The 20416-nt window shown below is 41.0% G+C and overlaps 2 protein-coding genes across 3 annotated transcripts; both read right to left on the bottom strand.

The window, feature by feature from the left end:
* On the bottom strand, positions 6665-13939 carry LOC8076202 (protein DA1). 2 transcript variants are annotated; one of them, XM_021450166.1, is made up of 13 exons: positions 13367-13939; positions 13145-13204; positions 12885-13039; positions 12220-12310; positions 11264-11495; positions 9980-10100; positions 9832-9915; positions 9372-9491; positions 9055-9267; positions 8903-8965; positions 8678-8793; positions 7715-7773; positions 6665-7263 (listed from the first exon to the last, which is right to left on the bottom strand). In XM_021450166.1, the coding sequence occupies exons 3-13, from the start codon at positions 13002-13004 to the stop codon at positions 6944-6946; spliced, it is 1539 nt and encodes a 512-aa protein (XP_021305841.1). In that variant the 5' UTR covers positions 13005-13039; positions 13145-13204; positions 13367-13939; the 3' UTR covers positions 6665-6943. The 2 variants fall into 2 exon arrangements, with proteins under 2 accessions (XP_021305841.1, XP_021305840.1); XM_021450165.1 differs by lacking the exon at positions 13145-13204.
* On the bottom strand, positions 14539-18016 carry LOC8076201. Its single transcript, XM_021448823.1, has 8 exons — positions 17967-18016; positions 17694-17762; positions 17472-17586; positions 17351-17383; positions 16757-16882; positions 15497-15603; positions 15321-15392; positions 14539-15225 (listed from the first exon to the last, which is right to left on the bottom strand). Exons 2-8 carry the CDS (start codon positions 17719-17721, stop codon positions 14861-14863), a joined length of 846 nt encoding a protein of 281 aa, XP_021304498.1. The 5' UTR covers positions 17722-17762; positions 17967-18016; the 3' UTR covers positions 14539-14860.

Below are 20416 nucleotides of genomic sequence, written 5' to 3'. Positions count from 1 at the left end.
GCCGTGTTCCTCTCGTGCGCGAGTGCATGTGCCATACATGTGCGTAGATTTTGGTCCCGGTGCTGGATCGATCCGCGGGCTCACGCACGTACGTACACATACGTACGGCGTACCAAGTGCACAATCCCAAACGGCGCATCTATCTACTCCTGCGATTGCCGGTTGCATTGGCCTGTACTCTCTCTATACCCATAAAAGAAGTCGTTTAGAACAACAACATAGTCTTCAAAACTTAATTTTGACTTTTTATTTTTATAAAAATATTTATCAAAAAGTGGTGTATATATATTTTTATGGAAGTATTTTTCAAAACAAATTTATTCATATATTTTTTATATTTCTAAATTTAACAATTTAAAATTTATTCTTGATTTATATTCTGACACAAATTTTATCCAAAACGATTTTTTTTATAGATACAGAGAGTATACTACTTACGGAGTATGTAGTATATACTGTAGTACACGTACGCCTCTGCCACGGGTGAGTGTGTGCCAGTGGCAATAGTACACCAATAAATGCCATCTGTACGCCTGTGTGTACAATTCCAATAATCAGCCCTGAGGACACCTCTGACGCACCGAGTTTTTTTTAGGCCTTGTTTACTTCCATGGAAAATTTGTAAAATTTTTCATATTCCCCGTCACATCGAATCTTTAGACACATGCATAGAATATTAAATTTAAACAAAAATAAAAACTAATTGCACAGTTTGGTCGAAATTGACGAGACGAATCTTTTAAGCCTAGTTAGTCCATAATTAGATAATATTTGTCACAAACAAATGAAAGTGCTACAGTACCGAAATCCGAAATCTTTTCGGAACTAAACCAGGCCTCCAGAGACTGTTGTTTTTTTTTGACAAGAAACATAAAGGTCGCTCTCAAATGATGAGCCCATAGTAGGCTTTGTTTAATTCCCGTAAATTTTTGTGTTTAGCTACTCTACGACTTTGGCCTTGTTTAGTTCGCAAAAATTTTCAAGATTCCCTGTCACATCGAATCTTTGATTGTATGTATGAAGCATTAAATATAGACGAAAATAAAAACTAACTACACAGTTTATCTGTAATTTGTGAGATGAATCTTTTGAGCCTAGTTACTCCGTGATTGGACAATATTTGTTAAATAAAAACGAAATGCTACAGTAGCCAAAAACAAAAAATTTTGCAAACTAAACAAGGCCTTTGTTTATATTTAGTAATTATTTTCAACTATAAATTAACTAGATTTAGGCTCCGTTTGGTTCCCCTTGCTAAATTTTAGCTCGCTAAAATTATTTTAGCTACTCTTGGGTGACTAATGGAACTAAACTATTTTAGCTCCTTTTAGTCAATGTGTTAGGAACTTTAGCTACTCAAGTGACTAAAGTTTAGCTAGCTAAAATTTAGCAAGGGGAACCAAACAGAGCCTTAATAGATTTGTTTTTAAATTGCAAATAAATTATATAATTAGTTATTTTTATCTATATTTAGTGTTTTATGTAATGTGATAAAAAATTTTAAAATTTTTTAGAACTAAACGAGACCTAGGCAAAAAAAAGGGATGAGCGTACAGGGCGCAGGTTATGCATGCATGTACTCCTGTATCGCCGGCTCGAGATACGTGTGCAGTGTAGCTGCAGGTGGGTCTACACGCAGGGTATCGTCGTATTGTACCAGCTAGTGTATGTAGCGCACGCTGTACTTGAGGATCTCGTATCCTAAAGTGGAACTTGGGTACGTGGCTCTTCCGAACTTTCAACAGGTCTTAAGGTCTTGTTTAGATCAAAAAATTTTTTAGGTTTTGACACTGTAATATTTTTATTTTTATTTAATAAATATTATCTAATTATGGAGTAACTAGGTTTAAAAGATTCGTCTCGTGATTTATAGACAAATTGTGTAATTAGTTTTTATTTTTATCTATATTTAATGTTCTATATATATGTACCGTAAGATTCAATATGATAGAAATTTTAAAAAGTTTTTATTTTTTTATGAACTAAACAAGACCGGTACTCCACTACACACAGTGCAAGGTAACGCGTCCCATCCATGTCTAAACAAATGTATGACAAGTGCAAAGGCAGCGCGTCCGACTGTCCGAGAAGAGACAGGATCATAGGATGATGAGATGATCCCCCAAAGTCAACCCTCCGTCCCGGCCAGCAAAAGATATGAAAGTGCTACGGTATCTAAAATAAAAAATTTTCACCAACTAAACAAAGATTAAATTCATGATAAAAAGTTTTGGATGTCACATGGACGCTCACGAGTGTTACATGAGAGAGTGTTCAGATGATAATAATAATAATAATAATAATAATAATAATAATAATAATAATAATCCACAAGATGAATTTATTAAACCTAATAAATTTATTATTAATATATATTTACTATAACTTTACTATAGTACCATCTTGTCAAATCATAGAATCTCTCTCTACACAGAGTGCTGGATCGAACCGCATTGCTGTCGGCGTGATCAGTGCACAGGACGCTCCGCATCTATTGTGCAAGCAAAGCATTTGCTGGATTGGATTGGATGATGATCTTTCTTTGTTAATTAATACAATAGTAGTTAATAAAGTTGTGAACGTACAGCTCTTCTACATATAGTACGTATAGAGAGAAAAGAGAGAGAAATATGCTGCTTATATACTATGACCTTGTTTAGTTTCATCTAAAATCTAAAAACTTTTCAAGATTTCCCGTCACATAGATTCTTACGGTACATGTACATAGAACATTAAATATAAATAAAAAATAACTAATTACATAATTTGTTTGTAATTTGCGAGACAAATCTTTTAAATCTAGTTAGTCTATGGTTGGATAATAATTGTCAAATACAAACAAAAATACTACTATATCCAAATCTAAAAGGTTTTTGGCGTATTGCTTCCTAGTGAAGGCTAACACTGAACGAAGTACATTGTCCACCTCACTCTCTCACTCCGTACGTATCTATGAGACTATGCACATACCCGTCGTCGCTAACCTCTAGCTCTTGTTCCGTCTCCTTGTTAGATTCTCGTACCTGATAATATGTAGGGCGCAGATGCATTAAACCCAAAGCTATCATCATCAGCAGCATATCTAAGCCCGGCCAGGGGCTACCTTTTCTCCAGCATCGCAGCTTTTCATTAACCCCCGGCCCAGGGGAAAGAAGTGCCACATTATTCCAAGACCAACGTGCGCGCGCGCGTGACCATCATTGGTGGATCGATCTATGTACGTATGCACAGCCACGGCATGATGATCTATCGTGCTTTACTGACCGGCTGGCCGATCGATCTCATATCTTCGGCCTTGTTTAGTCCCCTCCACAATTCAATTTTTTTAAAAAATTTTTCATCACATCGAATTTTACGGCACATGTACATGGCATTAAATATAAATTAAAAAATAACTAAATGCTTAGAAATTGTAAGAGAAATCTTTTCAGCCTAATTACGTTTGATCGATGTACATTTCTAGGAGTCAAATATGTCAGATTTGTAACCACCAGAGTTAGGATCAATAATGTTGGAACTATAGTATATATGTGTTCTATAATATAATGAAGATTGTATTTAGAACACTGTTATTTAGCTCATTATTCTACACCGCAAGTCAAAACTAAGCAGAAAAAATATACGTTCAGTATCATAAAACACTACACCGATGACCATAAAATACTGAAACACGATTCATATAAGATTTTTTCTGCATGTCTTTTAAGAGCAAACCCATTTTCTGCCGGGCTGCACGCAGAAGCTGAAGAAGCCCAAGAGGCCAACATAACAATGAACAGATCAATCATCTCTTGAGAAGAAATATTTTCATGTATCGGGGACGTACATGTATGCATTCATTCGTGGCAGCGCGCATGGGCAGCGGAGACATACGTAACATGCATGCATTTCTTATATCAAGGCCTTGTTTAGTTCCAAAATATTTTGCAAAATAGACACTGTAGCTTTTTCGTTTGTATTTGACAAATATTATCCAATCATGGACTAACTAGGCTCAAAAGATTTGTCTCGTCAATTCCGACCAAACTGTGCAATTAGTTTTTATTTTTGTCTATGTTTAGTACTTCATGCATGTGTCTAAAGATTCGATGTGACAGAGAATCTGAAAAATTTTGCAAAATTTTTTGGAACTAAACAAGGCCCGACCATGCGATCGATTCGATCTGCCCCCTGTCGCGCGCGCTCTCGCTCTCAGCATTTACTACTCCCTCCATTCTAAAATTGTAAGTCGTTTGACTTTTTTTACCTCAAGTTTGACCACTCGTCTTATTCAAAAAATTTGTGCAAATATAGTCAAATTTAAGTCATTCTTGAAGAACTTTTATTAATAAATCAATACACAACAAAAAAAAGTGATATTTTGTACAAAACTTTGAATAAGACGAATGGTCAAACTAGATATTAAAAAATCAAACGACTTACAATTTGGAATGGATTGAGTAGTACTCCCTCCATACCTATAATTCTTGACGTTTAGGACATAATTGTGGTAACCAAGGAGCAATTAATTAAGGGTTAGTTTTCCATGTATGCCCTTAATAAATATGGTTACGAATACTCTCTATACAAGAAATTAAACTAGCTCAGTTGGCTAGTGTGCACAGTCTAGAGCATTAGGTCTCAGGTTCAATACCTGATGAACGCGCATGCAGTGGCCAACGCCAGAGCAGAGAACATGCAAAGACCAACGCTGCGGAGAGTAATTTCATTCGGGCGAGTCGAACGGACGCGAACGCCCGGGGTAGTATCGTCCGTGCGAGCAGTTGCGGTCGGAGAACGTCAAGTTTCACGAAATCAACCAAGGAGTCCAGGACGTCTACTTTTTCAGGTATGGAGGGAGTATATAACTGTAGTAGGTTGGCACATCACGTATTGCGAGTCTAGCTTGAACTCGCCGGCTGCCGGCGGCCGGCGAGCCGTGCGTGGCGACGCTCGGCGCGCGGGGAAGCCGTGGATGGAGCAGCGCGGGTCAAAACGAGAGGATCTCCAGTTCATTTATTACTCCGGATTTCCCCGGAGTGAATGCTGCCTCCTCACCCGCCACCACTACAGTACTACTTCCGCAGTAACGACAGCAATAACTGCGGATCCTGCCGAATTTGGCGGCCCCGTACTGACGGCTGACGCGTGCGGGCGCGGGCTGACGTGGGACGTGGCCGTTACCGCCACACACGACACACGACACACCCACACTGGCCGCCGAGTTGCCAGTGCAGCACCTGGCGGCCTGGCCGCTGGCTCGCTCTGGGCTCGGAGCTCGGCGCTCGGCGCCCCGCCATCCGTCCCATCCCTGCCCAGCACCTGCCACGCCGGCCAGACGACGAGAGCCTGCGACGCTGCCGTCTGGGGGCGTGGGGGGTCACCAGCGCTACGCGACGCCTGAAACGCATGTCCCCCGCCCGTTTCTCTCACGGTCTTCGTTTCCAAGGAGGGGAGGGCATCGGAGTTCTCGGAGGGAATTGATGATGCGCTGCGCTGCCGGCGAGGCGCACGCGGCGGAGGAACTTGCCGGCTGGATGACGCAGTATGCTCCGAGACTGGAGATTTTTGTAGCACCTGCCACGCTGCAGATTCCGATCTTTATGGTTTCGCTGTACTACAAAGTATACTACGGCCTTGTTTACTTCCACCCAAAATCCAAAAACTTTTCAAGATTTTCCGTCACATCGAATTTTTAGACACATGCATAGAGTATTAAATATAAACAAAATTTAAAACTAATTGCATAATTTGGTCGAAATTTACGAGATGAATCTTTTGAGCCTAGTTAATCCATAATTTGACAATAATTATCACAAACAAACGAAAGTGCTACAATGTCCTAAAAAAATTTCGGCAAAGAAGTAAACAAGGCCTACCTACCGGCTGATACCGTAAATGCACCCCCATCCGTTGTCGTAGCTTGAATTCACGGGCAGGCCGCCGGCGCGGCGGCTCTCATCTCTTGCTGTACCTGGCCGAATCTACGCCACTAGATCGTACTACTACCCGTCCTTGTTTACTTCCAAAAAATTTTACAAAATAGAAATAATAGTACTTTTGTTTGTATTTCACAAATATTATCCAATTATAGACTAACTAGGCTCAAAAAATTCGTCTCGTCAATTCCGATCAAACTGTGCAATTAGTTTTTATTTTCATCTATATTTAATACTACATGCATACGTCTAAAGATTCGATGTGACGGGGAATCTGAAAAATTTTGCAAAAATTTTAGGAACTAAACAAGGCCGTAATAGTTGCACCGGTCAGTACTATGAGATCTATGACGATTTTGGTAGGAGCAGAAACCCTACTACCGATCCGGCCAAGTGCAATTTGCATGTACCGAAGGGGAGGCCGACGCCTATTAAGGGCGAGGCAGGACGAAGCCAGGAACCGCGTGCCGGCCCGTACATGCTGAGTCCGGCAAGATCGGTGAGATTTTCTACTGTTCTGCCGAATCCGACGGCTTACTGTTGGATACTCAAAACATGAAGGGTCCGTCCGTCCGGTGGGATACCATAATAACTCAATCCCGCTCCCCGCAAGAAATTCGAATTCAGCTCGGCAGCTGCCACCTGCCAGAAAACAAAAACATACTACTAAACAGTTCCAGATTTTTTTTTTGAGAAATACGTACTAAACAGTTCCAGATAAGTTCACAAGTTCAAGCAACTGTATATACATACTGTAAAATCGTACTGGTATTTATTGAAATTCACGCCATGTGTAAAAAAAAAATTACCATTGTTTTCGTTCCAGAGTTTGGTCACAATACAAAATGATTGGTCAGGCTGGCCATCGATCTCAACCATTTAATACCCATTTTGCCTTCCAAGATATATCTCTGGATTCTGGAAAGAATGTTTGTACAATTGGTTTCTTTGGCTGTAAAGGAACACTGGATGACAAATCACGTATATAATATAAGATTTTCCGCAAAATGTGAATCCATGCCACTTCAAAATGGAAAGGTCCCTGTCAGCCGGATATGCTCGAGGGTGCGCTTCAGGCCGTACTGAAGAACGGCCCGGTTCCCGGCTCTGAAACCCTCTCCGTAGGCCATGGAAGTATCTGTCTCGATCTGATGCTTGAAAAAATCCCCAAGCTTGTGCTCAAACTGAGACCGCCCCGCCTTTTTGGATGACATGGATGATGAAGATCCTGAGGATGACGAAGCAGCACCACTGCCTGATCCGGCCATGATCTCTGACTCGATCCACAGGTGAGCAAGAACTTGGCAAATGCCCTCTTCTACGTCTGGACTCAGTGTCCGGTATCCTGTCATGACATGTTCATTAGCACTTTAGCAGAAATGTCTGTGTAACAGTTTCAAGTAGATAGGATATTTAGGCAAATGATTATGACAACTGCCAAATGAATAAAAGATTTTTTCAATCGTGAAATTAGCATTGATCTTATTTCTAGTTAGTAATTATCCATGACACCAATGTTGGGTCCCAACAATTTACATGGCAGCCTCACAAGTTCACTAGCACTGGCTAATAAAAAATTAAAAACTTGTTCAGTCTTGAAAACAACTTAATGTCCTTAATAGCCTAGATATGAAATATTAGTTTGGTTGCTATGTGTCAGATCTAAATAAGTCTCCCTTTGAAAACAACTTAATGTCCTTACTAGCCTAGAAATAAAAGATTAGTTTAGTTGCTTGGTGTCAGGTCTAAATAAGTCTCCCTTTGGTCCGAGGAAGAACACAAGAACTAGGTATCACCTTTAAGTCGCAACCATGCATGCATCATCTCATGAGCTAAAATTGAACCTGTCAACAATCTGCAAGAACAAAAAAATCATAAAAGTCTATACAAACAAATTTGAGCATCCATTATGATTCGACGATGTAGAAGCAAACAAAAGAACATAGTATCTCCATGTCATACAGAAGATATTGTGATGATGGACAAGAGTAAACTATTTTCCTCATGAACTCTGCAGTCAGTTCATAGTACAGACATCTCCAATTCCATGCAATTTTTTTTGAAGCCTCTCATCTAGATACAACTGTAGCATCTGTCCATGCACAAACACACACCCACGCCCACTCACACCACATGCACAACTAGACCTACAACTACACGAAGATCAGTAAACCGTGTCCTTCTAGGGATCACCGGGACCATCGATGGCTCCGTGGGCGATGGGCGGGTTGCAAGCCTTTTATGGCTCCACGCAACAGAGGCTACAGACTATTATATTGGGAATAAATCCCAGTGAGAGACACGAGCCCAATTCTGGGAATTGAACTTGTGCCGGCAGCGAGCTCACCTGGCTGTGCTAGCTACCCGAGCAACTAGCTTGGTTCTCATGCAAGTTTTTTTTGGGCACACAGAAGGAACAAAACTCTAAAGAAAACCACTTTGCTGACTTAGTTGTTCCCTTTTCTTCAACTCCAACCTCTAAACTGCACGTTTGCCCCCTTTTCTTCAACTCTGCACCATTGCCCCTGCTTTGACCAACTCAAACACACGAATCCCTATGGTCTGCCTACTTTGATTGCAAAAAAGTGGCCAAACCAGGGGCAACTGTGCGTTGGCTTGGCCAAACCAGGGGCAATGGAAAATAGTCAAAAGAAAGAGGGCAAAAGTGCACGTAGAGATTAAAGCTGGAGCTGTGCTTACTGTTTCGGTCAGGAGGTGCTCATTGTGACATTATACAAAACAAAAGGTTGATGTTTCACCTTGGGAGACCATACAGAATGAGAATTGCAGTCACTTCACATCGCCGTGTCAGCCTATATGGCTCTGTTATCATTCCCATAATTTTGTTTCCAGCCATTCTTGGTCTCCTCAGTATCTGAAAACATCATTGTCTCATTGAGAATCCAGCAGAACAACAAAATTGGAACAGAAAATGAACTAAATGAGGAAAGACTAATCCAATTAGTGTTTGGAAAAACTCTCACCGTGCTAACAGTCTGTTCTTCTGATAAGCACAGTCCTCTTGTTTCTGGAAGATGGTGGTGACCCTGTACCCAAAAGAAACAAAATAGTTACAGCAAACAGTATATTGGGGTAGAAAAGAAAATTTTGGGTTTTGAGCATAGTATAAACATACAGCCTTCTCTCCTTCCATGGCTTCATTCAAAGCTTGTCTCTCTACCAGAAGCAGAGGAACCTGCTGTTCCACTTTCATATTCAGTCCTTCGTAAAATTCCTGAATTTCAAGATACAAAGGCTGACACTCGTTTGTATCCATCACTGCAGAATCAAGGCACTCCAGGCAGAGCTTACGACCATCATCCAGTAATACATATCTTGATTCCCTTGGCTGGTAAGTAAAGGAACCATGTTGGAGTGAATTGATTCAAATTTCACACAAAGACTAAGCCCACAATACCAAATTAAAAGGAAAAACGTGCTAACTGGGCATACCTCCATTCTTTCACAACTACAACATCTCGGAGTGCCATCAACTTCATGTGAAGGACAGTATTTTTGTAGCCAGAAAGGATGTGCCCTATATTCAATAAGGCCATTCATATTTGTAGGAATCTGCAAAGAAGAAACCATAAGAAGACACATGTGAGAACACAAAAGTAGAAGTCAACACAATCAACTTCCTACTTACTGCAAACATAATCAATCAGCTAACTAAAATGTGTAAGTAACACCAAGCTTCCGAGCCTTGGTAGTTGCAAAAGTTTACGACAAAATCATGCAAGTAATCAGATATTAGCAAGAGTAAACATGTCAATCATGGAAAGTGTAGAGAAAGCATATTCTCCATGATATTGGAGGCAGATTTTATTAGCACAAACAGGAATGTAAAATGTACAACAAAAACAACTTATAGCATAAACAGATCAGTCAGGCCAAATAAAGTGATTCTTACAAATTGCTTGCAGACATCACATTTTGGGTGAAACTGCTCCTTGTAGCAAGTTTTATGGTATGGATGATTCCCGGACATGGAGAACTGCAGCATGGCTTTAGGGTCAGTACATTGAAAGAAACTGCTAAAAAGTTTTTAAAAAAGTTACCTCATAGTCATATATCGGTTGACTACAGGCATGGCAACGAAAGCATTCTGGATGCCAAACAGCTCCCATGCAACTGAGAAAACGCCCGTGACCAATCTCTCTGTGACATCCAGCGCACGCTCTGCAGAAAAGAAGTAAACTTATATTAAAAATAGTAGAAAGAGATAAAAGGCCAGAATGATATCTTCCATGCCATCATTCTAGTGCATTCTTGAGCATTACATCATCTTTTTTATTACAATCGAGGTGAAAAATCATACACAATTTCTTGTTCTTTTAGCAGCATTTGAAAAAATCACATATCTACAGTTTCTTATTCTTTTGATAGCATTGGAAAATTTCACATGTCCATGGCACTTCTGTTTAAGGCAACCACATCCTTGAGGACATGCTTCATCCTTCTACATATAAGGCATCTCATAATCACAAGCCCCATCCACTTTAAAAGGTTTGCTTCCATTTTATATCTGAGCTCTAAATTTCACCACAGTTTGTAACAGTTTTCGTAAAGACTGGAAGAAAAGATAAGGAAACATAACTTAGCATAATAACAAGCACACTACACAAATCAGATAAAAACATTTCAGTTGTATACCTAAAGCTCCATGGGATTTTTTTTTCTAAATAATTATGCCATCATGCCTTTGGCATCTTTACTAGATATGCAAACTAAACTGGAACTTTCCTGGTAGGACAACCAAGTTTGTTCAGTGGTCGTAACGTAATTGGTTAGTGGGGAAAAACAGTCCGGGACTTTATATTAGCTGTTGAAAAGTGGAGGCACCCATATTCGCGCTTTTTCTCTGTTCCTTCCAACGAAATGAATAGCTCAGTTGGTGGGAGGTGTGTGGTGTACAGTTTGATTCCTCTTCAGCTTTAATTTCTACAGATACTTTCTTAAGAAAAAATTATCTAGTCCTAGGTAGTTTTGTTAATATGAAATGACTACAGCCATTGAAAAGTCTGCTGGTATGAGTTCTCACTGAAGACACATCTCGTTGTGATTAGCAGTGTTTGTGAAGCCATTAACAGAATGCGGTACAGGGAATGAATTATGTAAATCAATATTCAGGCGCTCAAGGTAGAAGTAGACAAAATAAGATTTGCTATTTTTTAGCAGTAGCATGCAGCCTGTATGGTCCATGAGGTCATTTAGTGTATTTCCTTTCTGCTAAACTAAAATATCAGTTCAGTTATATGCTTATTTGCTATTTCATAAGCATCAAGTCAAATTGCAGTATTGCACAAAAGCCAGAAAAGTAAAGTAACCAAACTGAAATGAACCTGAATCCGGATGAGAACATAAATGGTAATGGGTGATATGCATTTCCACCATTGGCACTGCCATTTTCGCGAGATGGCTGATATGCATTGCCACCATTGCCAGTTTCGCGAGGCAGATGATATGTAGTGCCACCATTGGCACTGCCATTTCTGCGAGGGGGTGATTCAACATTCAAACTTTCCTGGATAGCTCTTGCAAGTTGCTCATCCTCCTCCAAATGCATATCCTTATCTAGAAGTAAAAACAAATTAAACCAGAAAGTGTCACACATTAACTGCATGAATTCATAAGAAAACTAGCAGTGCTAGAGACATGGAGTAAATTGAGTAACAATAGTCTTAGAAAAATTTTGAACACAATACACTACTATGTAACACACTAATGCTCAATTCGCGGATGCAAGTTTCTTACTTGGTCTTGGTTGCAGTCCATAAGAATATTCAGTGAACAATTGTTACTTTTAACCACAAATTGGAGAAAAGATTCTTGAATCCATCTTTAAAAGTAAGACTATCGATTGGAAGGAAGGATGCCACAAAAAACAATTAACTATAAGATAATTCCTTGTTTTCTTATGGATGGATCTTTTTGTGACCTGATGTTTCCATTTACCTAAGAAATCCATTAGAAATCTAGAACGAACTATTTCAACTTAAAGATGGAAAAGGAAAACGACTTTCTTGATCAAAATTAGACAAGATCAGAAACAATGGACAACGATAAGTTATCTATCCTAAAGCAAAGGTTTCAGATGAACGTACTATCATCATATGCAGTGGACTGCCTTCAAAGTTTTTTTTAAGTACCAGTTAATATGAGAGATAGGTGCTTCTCTAAAACACTCAGTACCTCAACAATGTCACATCATAGGTAAACATAGGTGACAACAATTCCTCTAAAACATTAAGAACCTGGATGAATGTCACAGCATAAATTAATAAGAAAGCATACCAACCTATGGTCTTTGCCTTTCTTTGCTCCTCTTCCGATAGAGAGAGTGCTATAGCACGGTCAATATCCTCATTGTTAAACTCTGAAAAGATGTCCTACATTGCATGTCAATATTTGATCAGTGAGATAATCAATTCATTACTTAGAAGGTTATAACAAAGGCATATGGTATTTTGAAGTAATTGGTCGCTTGGAGCCATCTAAAACCTTGTTAGAAGCTTATAGTTGCCCATAATCGGCTGTTGTGTATTTACATATTGATTGAAGCATCAAAGTTGCCACAACCACCACAAGCAATAACAAAAATGTTGTTTTCATGTCATCAATCTCAAATCATTGCGAACATTAGTACCCATACCCGTATAAGGAAAATTCTAACAGGACATAGTGGTATATATTTACAGAAGCGGGAGTTAAAAAGCTGTCCTTTCAAGTCACTGGGGTACAAAATTCTATCCACTGTATACATCAGAGCTTTCATTTTTTTCTTAATAAGGACAACTTTTCTTGGAGCTCACGCCAACCACGTCTCCTTTGCCTAAGCTAGAAAAATAGAATGGCCTCCTTTTATCCACAACTAGAGTTTAGGAATGTACTGAGGAACTGCAGTACACGGCATTGCTCAAAAACATAAAATGGTAACAGGAGTGTATCGCATAAGGTTCTTACAGTGACAACAGGAGAGCTAGAGGGTTCATTCCATGCTGTATCTTCTGCAGGCCTGCTGTGATACTGCCCTTCCGAGATATTGTGGGTTGAGCCTCTAAAAAACTTGGTCAGCCAACCCATATTGCTCGAACTGGCAATAGAACAATAGCTGTTATCTGCAATTATACCGAAATGTTAGGACACGCAAAACGAATGGTAAGATCAGAAAGGGTAGAATGGAATTCCACCAATTTTTAATGGGAAATAAACTGCACAAGCACCTGGGTGCCAAGTTCAATTGTGTAAGTCTCAACAGATTATTTATCGTCCAAATAGAGAACCTACTCGAACCAGGGATGATTGGATTAGATTAGTACGGAACCACGCCGCAGATAAATCCGCAACTGAACTGAACCCAAGCGAGAGAGAAATGATTTGATTGATGACTCCAATCACTACTGTATAGGCTCTAGAATCCATCGAAACACGCTGGGCCTGCTTACCAGGAGACGAGACCGATCCAAGTCCGGATGGATCTCCGCTCCACGGGCCACGGCGGCGCCCGTAGAGACGGGGCGGGAGGCGGCGGGCGAGGCCTCTCCTAGAAGAGGGACCTGGCCCTGTCCTGTAGCTGCTGTACCCAGGCGCCGGCGGGGCGATGGCCCGCGCAACCAAAAATTGCCAAGAAGAAACGGGTCGGCGAAGGAATCGGAGGAGAAATCGGGAGAGCGGAGGAAGTGGAAGGCAGGCGAGTTGGGGGCGCGGGGTGGGCGAGAGCGACCGAGCGCGAGCGGGCAGACGAAATGGCCCTCTCGTTTTTTTGGTTCGGGCTTCTGTGGGGTTTCAGGCTGGCCTCGCTTGCCTTTTCAGGTGATCTCGGCGAGGAGAGGAGGCGCGGCGGCCGACGCGGTGGTCGGCGCGGGCGAGCCGATTGGCCGGCAAAGCCCGCTCGGGGTCGGGGTCGCCCGCGGCGTCAGGTGCCCACGCAGAGAAGCGGGTAGCGGGGTGGGGTAACGGGCCACGAAACCGAGGAAGGGAGAGAGGGTGGACGCGGACACGCGACAAGTCGCCCAAAACGGCTGCCGGAAAGTCGCTGATTCTCTTCACGTTTTTGGGCGCTTGAACTTGTCAGTTTGTCGCACTGACGCGCTCTCCTTTGAACATGAGAAACATCTCTCTTCAGAAGATCTATCCTCTATCTCTATCTAAACCTAGTTTTTAATAAAATGATCTCTCCTACGGTCAATCTATTAAATCTACATACATCTATACCTAATTAATCTCTTATTAAGGAACAAAGTGATTCTTTCATCCATTTCTTTTTTTATCTCCACAACGCTAAAGAGCAAAACAATTCTTTCATCCGTCTGCTCTCATCCTCTGTGTCCAAGTCCCAGACTCACGACATTTTCGTTTATTGTGTCCACAATTCTCTCTTCCTCCGTGTCCGTCCTCCTTACCCCACCCCTGACTCAAGACATGTTAGATGAAAAAGAGTCTGATTCCAAGACATACACCCTGTTTTTTAGCACTAATTCAGCAATATTATCAGCAAAGGAACAAAAGTTTTCTCTCACAACAAATCAGCATCATCAGCAGCAACCAAATTTCAACAAAGCGAATATTTACAACAGTATAAAGTTTGATTCCAAAATGTTAGAATAACTCATGATCGTTGAATAAATCTCTAAGTAACAAATTATTTAAATGACCAAGACCAAATCATGATGGTCAAATAATTCTGAGTAACAAATTGTCTAAATGACCATGCAACAAATTACATTTTCGAAGTACAGGCACATTTTGCTAGTAATAATAAAGTAGAAGCCATGGCAGAACATCACAGACGAAAACAAGCACATTAGGTTACAGGCTCTATAATAAAGTGCTGCTTTCAGTTGGCACACAAGCCAGTTTGTAACATTCACTAAACAACTTAAGCATCGCCCAGCGCATTTACAGCATTCACAACAGATACATTTTCGTCACATATGCTCTCAAGGATGTTTATACAAGACGATTTCCTCCTCGACCTCAGTCCTGGCACCACTCACCAGCACCCAGACCTCAGAGATCTTCTCCACACGCCCTTCAGAGAGATCCGCAATGGTGAACGCGCGCAATGTTGGAGCTACGGATCCTGGTCCTTCGGGTTGATTTTGCTCATATCTAGGAATTGTTTTGGAAAATTTCACTCTAGGCACAACTGCTCCGTTCAGATATATGGTGTGGTTGGCTCCAGAGGCGATCATCTTCCTCAAGCCTCTCCCGTAGGCTAGGCTCTTGTGCATGTGACCAAAAACGACCAGTGGGATGGAAACTCTGGCTTCCCCTTGCATATCGGAGATGGCTCGCTCAAGATCTACATAGTTTTTGTTCAAGCATGTGACATATGAAGTAGCTGTGTGAAGGAGAGGCAAAGTAAGCAGAGGGAAAGTATTGCCATGAACACCAGACCTGGATCGCCATGGTCACCGCCACCAGGTACCCAATCCCGCCCACAGAAATCATCCATTCTTGAACCTAGACCTGCCATAGCCACAGCATTGTATAGTCATGTTATGACTTCAAACATTTTCTTCATGTGTTTCATGAACTACCTATGAAATTTTCTCAATCAAATGTTCAGAGACCTGTTGGTCCATTATGTGCAAGCAATACAACAGAATGTCCCTCTAGTGCACCTGCAGCAGCATCGTATATCTTCTTTGCACTTCCAGCCATATCATTAACACCGTAACTACAAGGTATTGTAACAATAGTAAATGGTCAATGGTGGTTGGTGAAGATAGATCAAAACTACAGGTATCAACAAGGGGTTTTTTTTTTTTTTGACAGCAGGTATCAACAAGGGTTAAACCTCCTCAAAGGAAAAGAGAACATTGTGTGACATGAAGTGAGGCTATATTTGATTGCAAAAAAAGAAGTGAAGCTATATTTTCTGGAGAGTAGTTATGCAATAATGAAGAAGGCAGTGACAGAGATTGCCAATGCAAGAAAACGAGGGATAGATCTAAATTTTCCAAGAGCTACTGTGACTGACTACACCACCAAATAGTAGCCGATTTAGCTAGAGCTGCGATTTCCTACTTTAGTCTACCATAATCATAGTTAGTGATGTATGAATGTGAATCAAATAAGCTAGCTCCACAATCAAAATCAAGCAAGCAGACAAACTGTGTGCATCCAGTCATAGGTAGCCATCCTTCTAAAGATAAGATATGCCTTCAGTTCTTAAAACCATCAATCTATAGTGCACTGCTTGGACAAGAGCCAACTCAAATCGAACCGGTACCAGTTATCAGTAATCACCATTCCACCCAGCTTCCTACCACCTAAGGTCATTCCAGTTGTAATTCTACTAACTACGAAAAGAACCTGATAACCAGTCAAGTGATACAACTAGGATCTCAATCAACAATACAAACTTTGAATCAAGGCATCAATTCTTATTTCTTGTGAAATCCTGATCCAGATTGGTTTTGGTTCCCCGACAGACCCCAGTGAATGCTCTTGATGGAAATTAAAAAGAAAAGAAACAGTCGCTTTCCTTGCTCTTGGAGGTTAGCCACTCCCATCACTCCATCAGTTAAGTTACTAGTATTTACAACTGTATCAGCAAACATGTGCAAGAGATCTGTATGACTACGCTTTGGAATCAGCTGAGAGATACACACATGAAAATGGGAGTAATACCATGCATGAAATGCAGTTGGTGAGAAAATAACTCCGACAGTTTATTCTGTCTTGGGCGTTAAGTTGTAAATCCATGATTCCAAGAATATTACAAAATCTCAAAATAAATTCAAGGAAATGACAAAAGAAATATCAAAGTACAAAACAGAAAAGTCAGCAAGCATATGTATGTATTAGTTATCATATCTCTTACCAACCATTTTGACAGAAGCTTTGGTCTAAATAGCCTATCACCCCCACAGGAAAATGGCCGTCCACCAACAATGCTCAGCTTAATTGACGGGAAGTCCAGACATTTGTATCCAACATGCTGCTCACCAAGGCTGATATTAATAAGAAAAAGGAAATGAAATATAAGTACTATTGATCATTTTCCAGCTTAGAAAGTATATTAATCTAGTGATGAAGAGCGAAGACAGTTAACCCCAAGATCATTCTACATGGCTATAACCTGGTTGAGTACCATCAGGTAGTTAGGCCAGGAATCGGCTTTCAACTTAGTCCTAGAAGGCTAGTACAGTTTTGCTCTACTAATTTCCAATTGGGTTCAGTATTGTTCCAATTTCATTCTTCTAAAGAGGAAAGAAATTACTAAACAATAAAGCTGAAACTCTTAAAGTGACGGTGATCGTGTGAGACTGCTGAAGAGCATAACATCAATTATGCAATCTACAAGGTGCAACATCTACTTCAACAAAATTTCCTTCCTAAAAAAACCCTGCTATCCTAGCAAAATATTGCAATAAGCAATTAAACGCATAGCTTATTGCAAAAAGCAGGAATATCTTTACCTTGCGAGCTGAAGCCGAACACGATCAACTTTCCTGAATGCCAACCAAGTACATGATGACATAAAAAGAAATTGAATTACTTTAGTACTTTCTCCTTTCAAGATGAAATCATGACTCTTACTTCTCTGAGAATTGATGTGTGTGCCAGCAATCATGATTGCCAAGAATTGCCGCCTTTGGTAACTGAAGATCTGAAATGCTTCTGACAAGTTCAACATTCTCATTTCCATAATCACCTGCCAGATATGGAGGAAAAAAACAGAAGATGGCAAACACCAATAATTCATTTCACAGAAATGGAGTAAAAAATTGAAGTAAAGGTAATATCTGGAAAGCAGCGTACCTGTAAAAAGCACTAAATCCGGCTGCATTTTACAGAGAACAAGTTAGACTTTCTGAGGAAAAGAGTTTCCTACAATGATGTTGATATGTCACTGTGCAATGAAGTATTGCAAATGCATGGAAAGCATATGGAATAGGACATATTTTGGACAATAGCACATTGTAGAACTATAGAACTAGAGAGAAGGGAGACGCTAAATATGAAGTGTACACAGCATAACAAGATATCCAATGGATGAGTTTATCAGAAAGCTGAAAGGTCAATATGCAATACCTGAAGAAATTGGAGCGCCTTTGAATCTTCCTCTAGGGCCCAATCATTGTGCTGCAAGGTTCAACATATAAAAGACAATAAATTAGTAAACCACACGATTAGAGATCTCATCATATGAATTTTAAGCCCAGAAGAATAAATGGTACAGAAGTTATTCTGTTACTACTACAATTAATGGTCTGACACTGACTCTAACCAAGCCACAAAAGTAAGTCATTCACTCCTACTACTAATCCTAATCATATCCATGAGAGGAGTCCAAGTGACTAGTAGCTTTCCACAGTGTTTGATCAGAAGAACATGGAATTAAAGGATCTGCCTGAGACTCTATGCTTGGTCATGCTCAAATTTGGGGAAAACACAACCCATGTAATTTGTCTAACCCGAAGGTTCGAGGGCCAAAGGACATCATCTCCCCATTTCAAACATTCTAAAAAGTTTAGAAACCAAATACCGCCTGAGCCCCGCGCCCATCCCCGAACCCTACCGACGCACGCATCATCCAGTCACCCCAAAACCGCAATAATCAAGTCAATGTGCAGAACCCAGTCCGGCAGTCCCCAGTTCTCAAATCCTCTCTCGTCTCCTTGCTTCTAAACCTTGAACCTGGAACCCAACATGGGATCACAAAGTGCTCTACCCGTACCAGACCTATGGCGTCCCCTCCCTCCTAAGGAAGAGAGTGCATGGTTGTCAAGAGAGATGGGGATGGAGATGGAGGATACCACGTCGCCGACGACTGCGATTCGGACGCGGTTGCGGCCTGCGCCGGCAGCAGAGTCCATCACCCTGCGGCTGGGACGGGACGGAGGCGAGGATGGGCGAGGAGTAGGAGGAGGGTTTGCGGAGGCGCGCGCGGCTACAGGCCTTGTTCAGTTCGGAAAAACTTGTGAAAAACGGCACTGTAGCACTTTCGTTTTTATTTGACAAACGTTATCTAATTATAGAGTATCTAGACTTAAAAGATTTATCTCGCGGTTTACAGATGAATTGTGCAAATAGTTTTTGTTTTCATGTATATTTAATACTTCATGCATGTGCCGAAAGATTTGATGTGACGGGGAATCTTGAAAATTTTTGGCAACTAGGCCACAGCTGCTCCGGCCGCCGACCACGAGGAAGGAGAGCAAGACCACAATACCATTTTCTTTCTCAAGTTTTAGATTAAAGAAGAGAATTTTCCGAACTACTCTTTGCTCGCTCTTTTTTTTTTTCCAACCTCCTGATGGGCCGGACTGCAGTGTTTGGTGGTTTTTTTTTTTTTTTTGCACGGTGCACTGCATGGTGGACGCACCAGCACGGCTCGGCTCTTGACGCACGACGTCCGAAAGATATGCACTGCACCACGCTGCATACCGTCTCCATGCAATTTTTTTCTGGACCTGTGGTTCTCAGGCCTTGTTTAGTTAGTTGTTAGGGTGAAAACAATTCGTTTATATTTTCGTGATTATTATCTAATTATGAATTAACTAGATTCAAAATATTCTCTTAGCAAATTACAGACAAACTGTGTAATTAGTTATTATTTATATATATATTCAATGCTTTCCACATGTGGCGCAAGATTCGATATGATAAAAAATCTTGAAAATTTTTTAGTTTTTGGTAGAACTAGACGGCCTGAGAGGATGCACTGCATGTTGACTATACGGCACCTAAGGCTGTGTACTTGACTGAAAAAACACGTTGACTCATTGTTTGTGGGTTTTTTTTTTGAAAAATCAGAGCTTCATTATATCATGGAAGAATTACAATCTCCGGCAGCTAAATCAGATAGCCAGTCCGGCACCCAATCTATCCAGAAAAAGCAACGTTCAGTGGCTGAGACCCTGCGGGCACAAACATGAGCCACTGAATTCGCTTCTCTACGAACCCACTCCACCCGAAAATCAATAAAACTCTTCCCAAGCTCTGAAATGTCGAAACACAGCCCTCCAATGGAGGATCTCATCGCTGCAGGGTCCCTGATAGTTTCATCAGGCTCTGGCAGTCCAGCTCCAGGATCACCCGCGGCAGGCCTAGTTCCACAGCCAATTCTAGGCCTTCTTTCGCGGCTAGCGCTTCAGCTGAGAGCACATCTTGCACTCCTTCAAACCACCTTGCTGCAGCTCCAATCACAGCCCCTGAGTGATCACGAATGACCACCCCCGATCTCCCCGTGCCATTCTCAGCATCAAAGCCAGCGTCAGTATTGACCTTTGCCCAACCCTCTTCTGGGCGCTTCCATTTTTGAGTTGGCACCGGTTTGTGGGGTTGTTCCCTCCACCCAAACTATTTCTGTTTCACTAACTTTACCATGTGATAACTCCATAAAAATTGAGTTGCTGGAGTATCCTTTAGACACGCTCTGAACAATGGGAGTTTGGCTCTCAGTTCCTTTTTTATATAGTTTGTAGAGTTATCTCTATTTGGCTACAAAAGTTAGGAGCAAAACTAAAACAAGATAGAAT

Source organism: Sorghum bicolor, chromosome 10 (assembly GCF_000003195.3).
Source record: "Sorghum bicolor cultivar BTx623 chromosome 10, Sorghum_bicolor_NCBIv3, whole genome shotgun sequence".
In the NCBI taxonomy this organism is placed as follows: domain Eukaryota; kingdom Viridiplantae; phylum Streptophyta; class Magnoliopsida; order Poales; family Poaceae; genus Sorghum; species Sorghum bicolor.
This window is presented reverse-complemented; position numbering and strand designations above follow the sequence as displayed.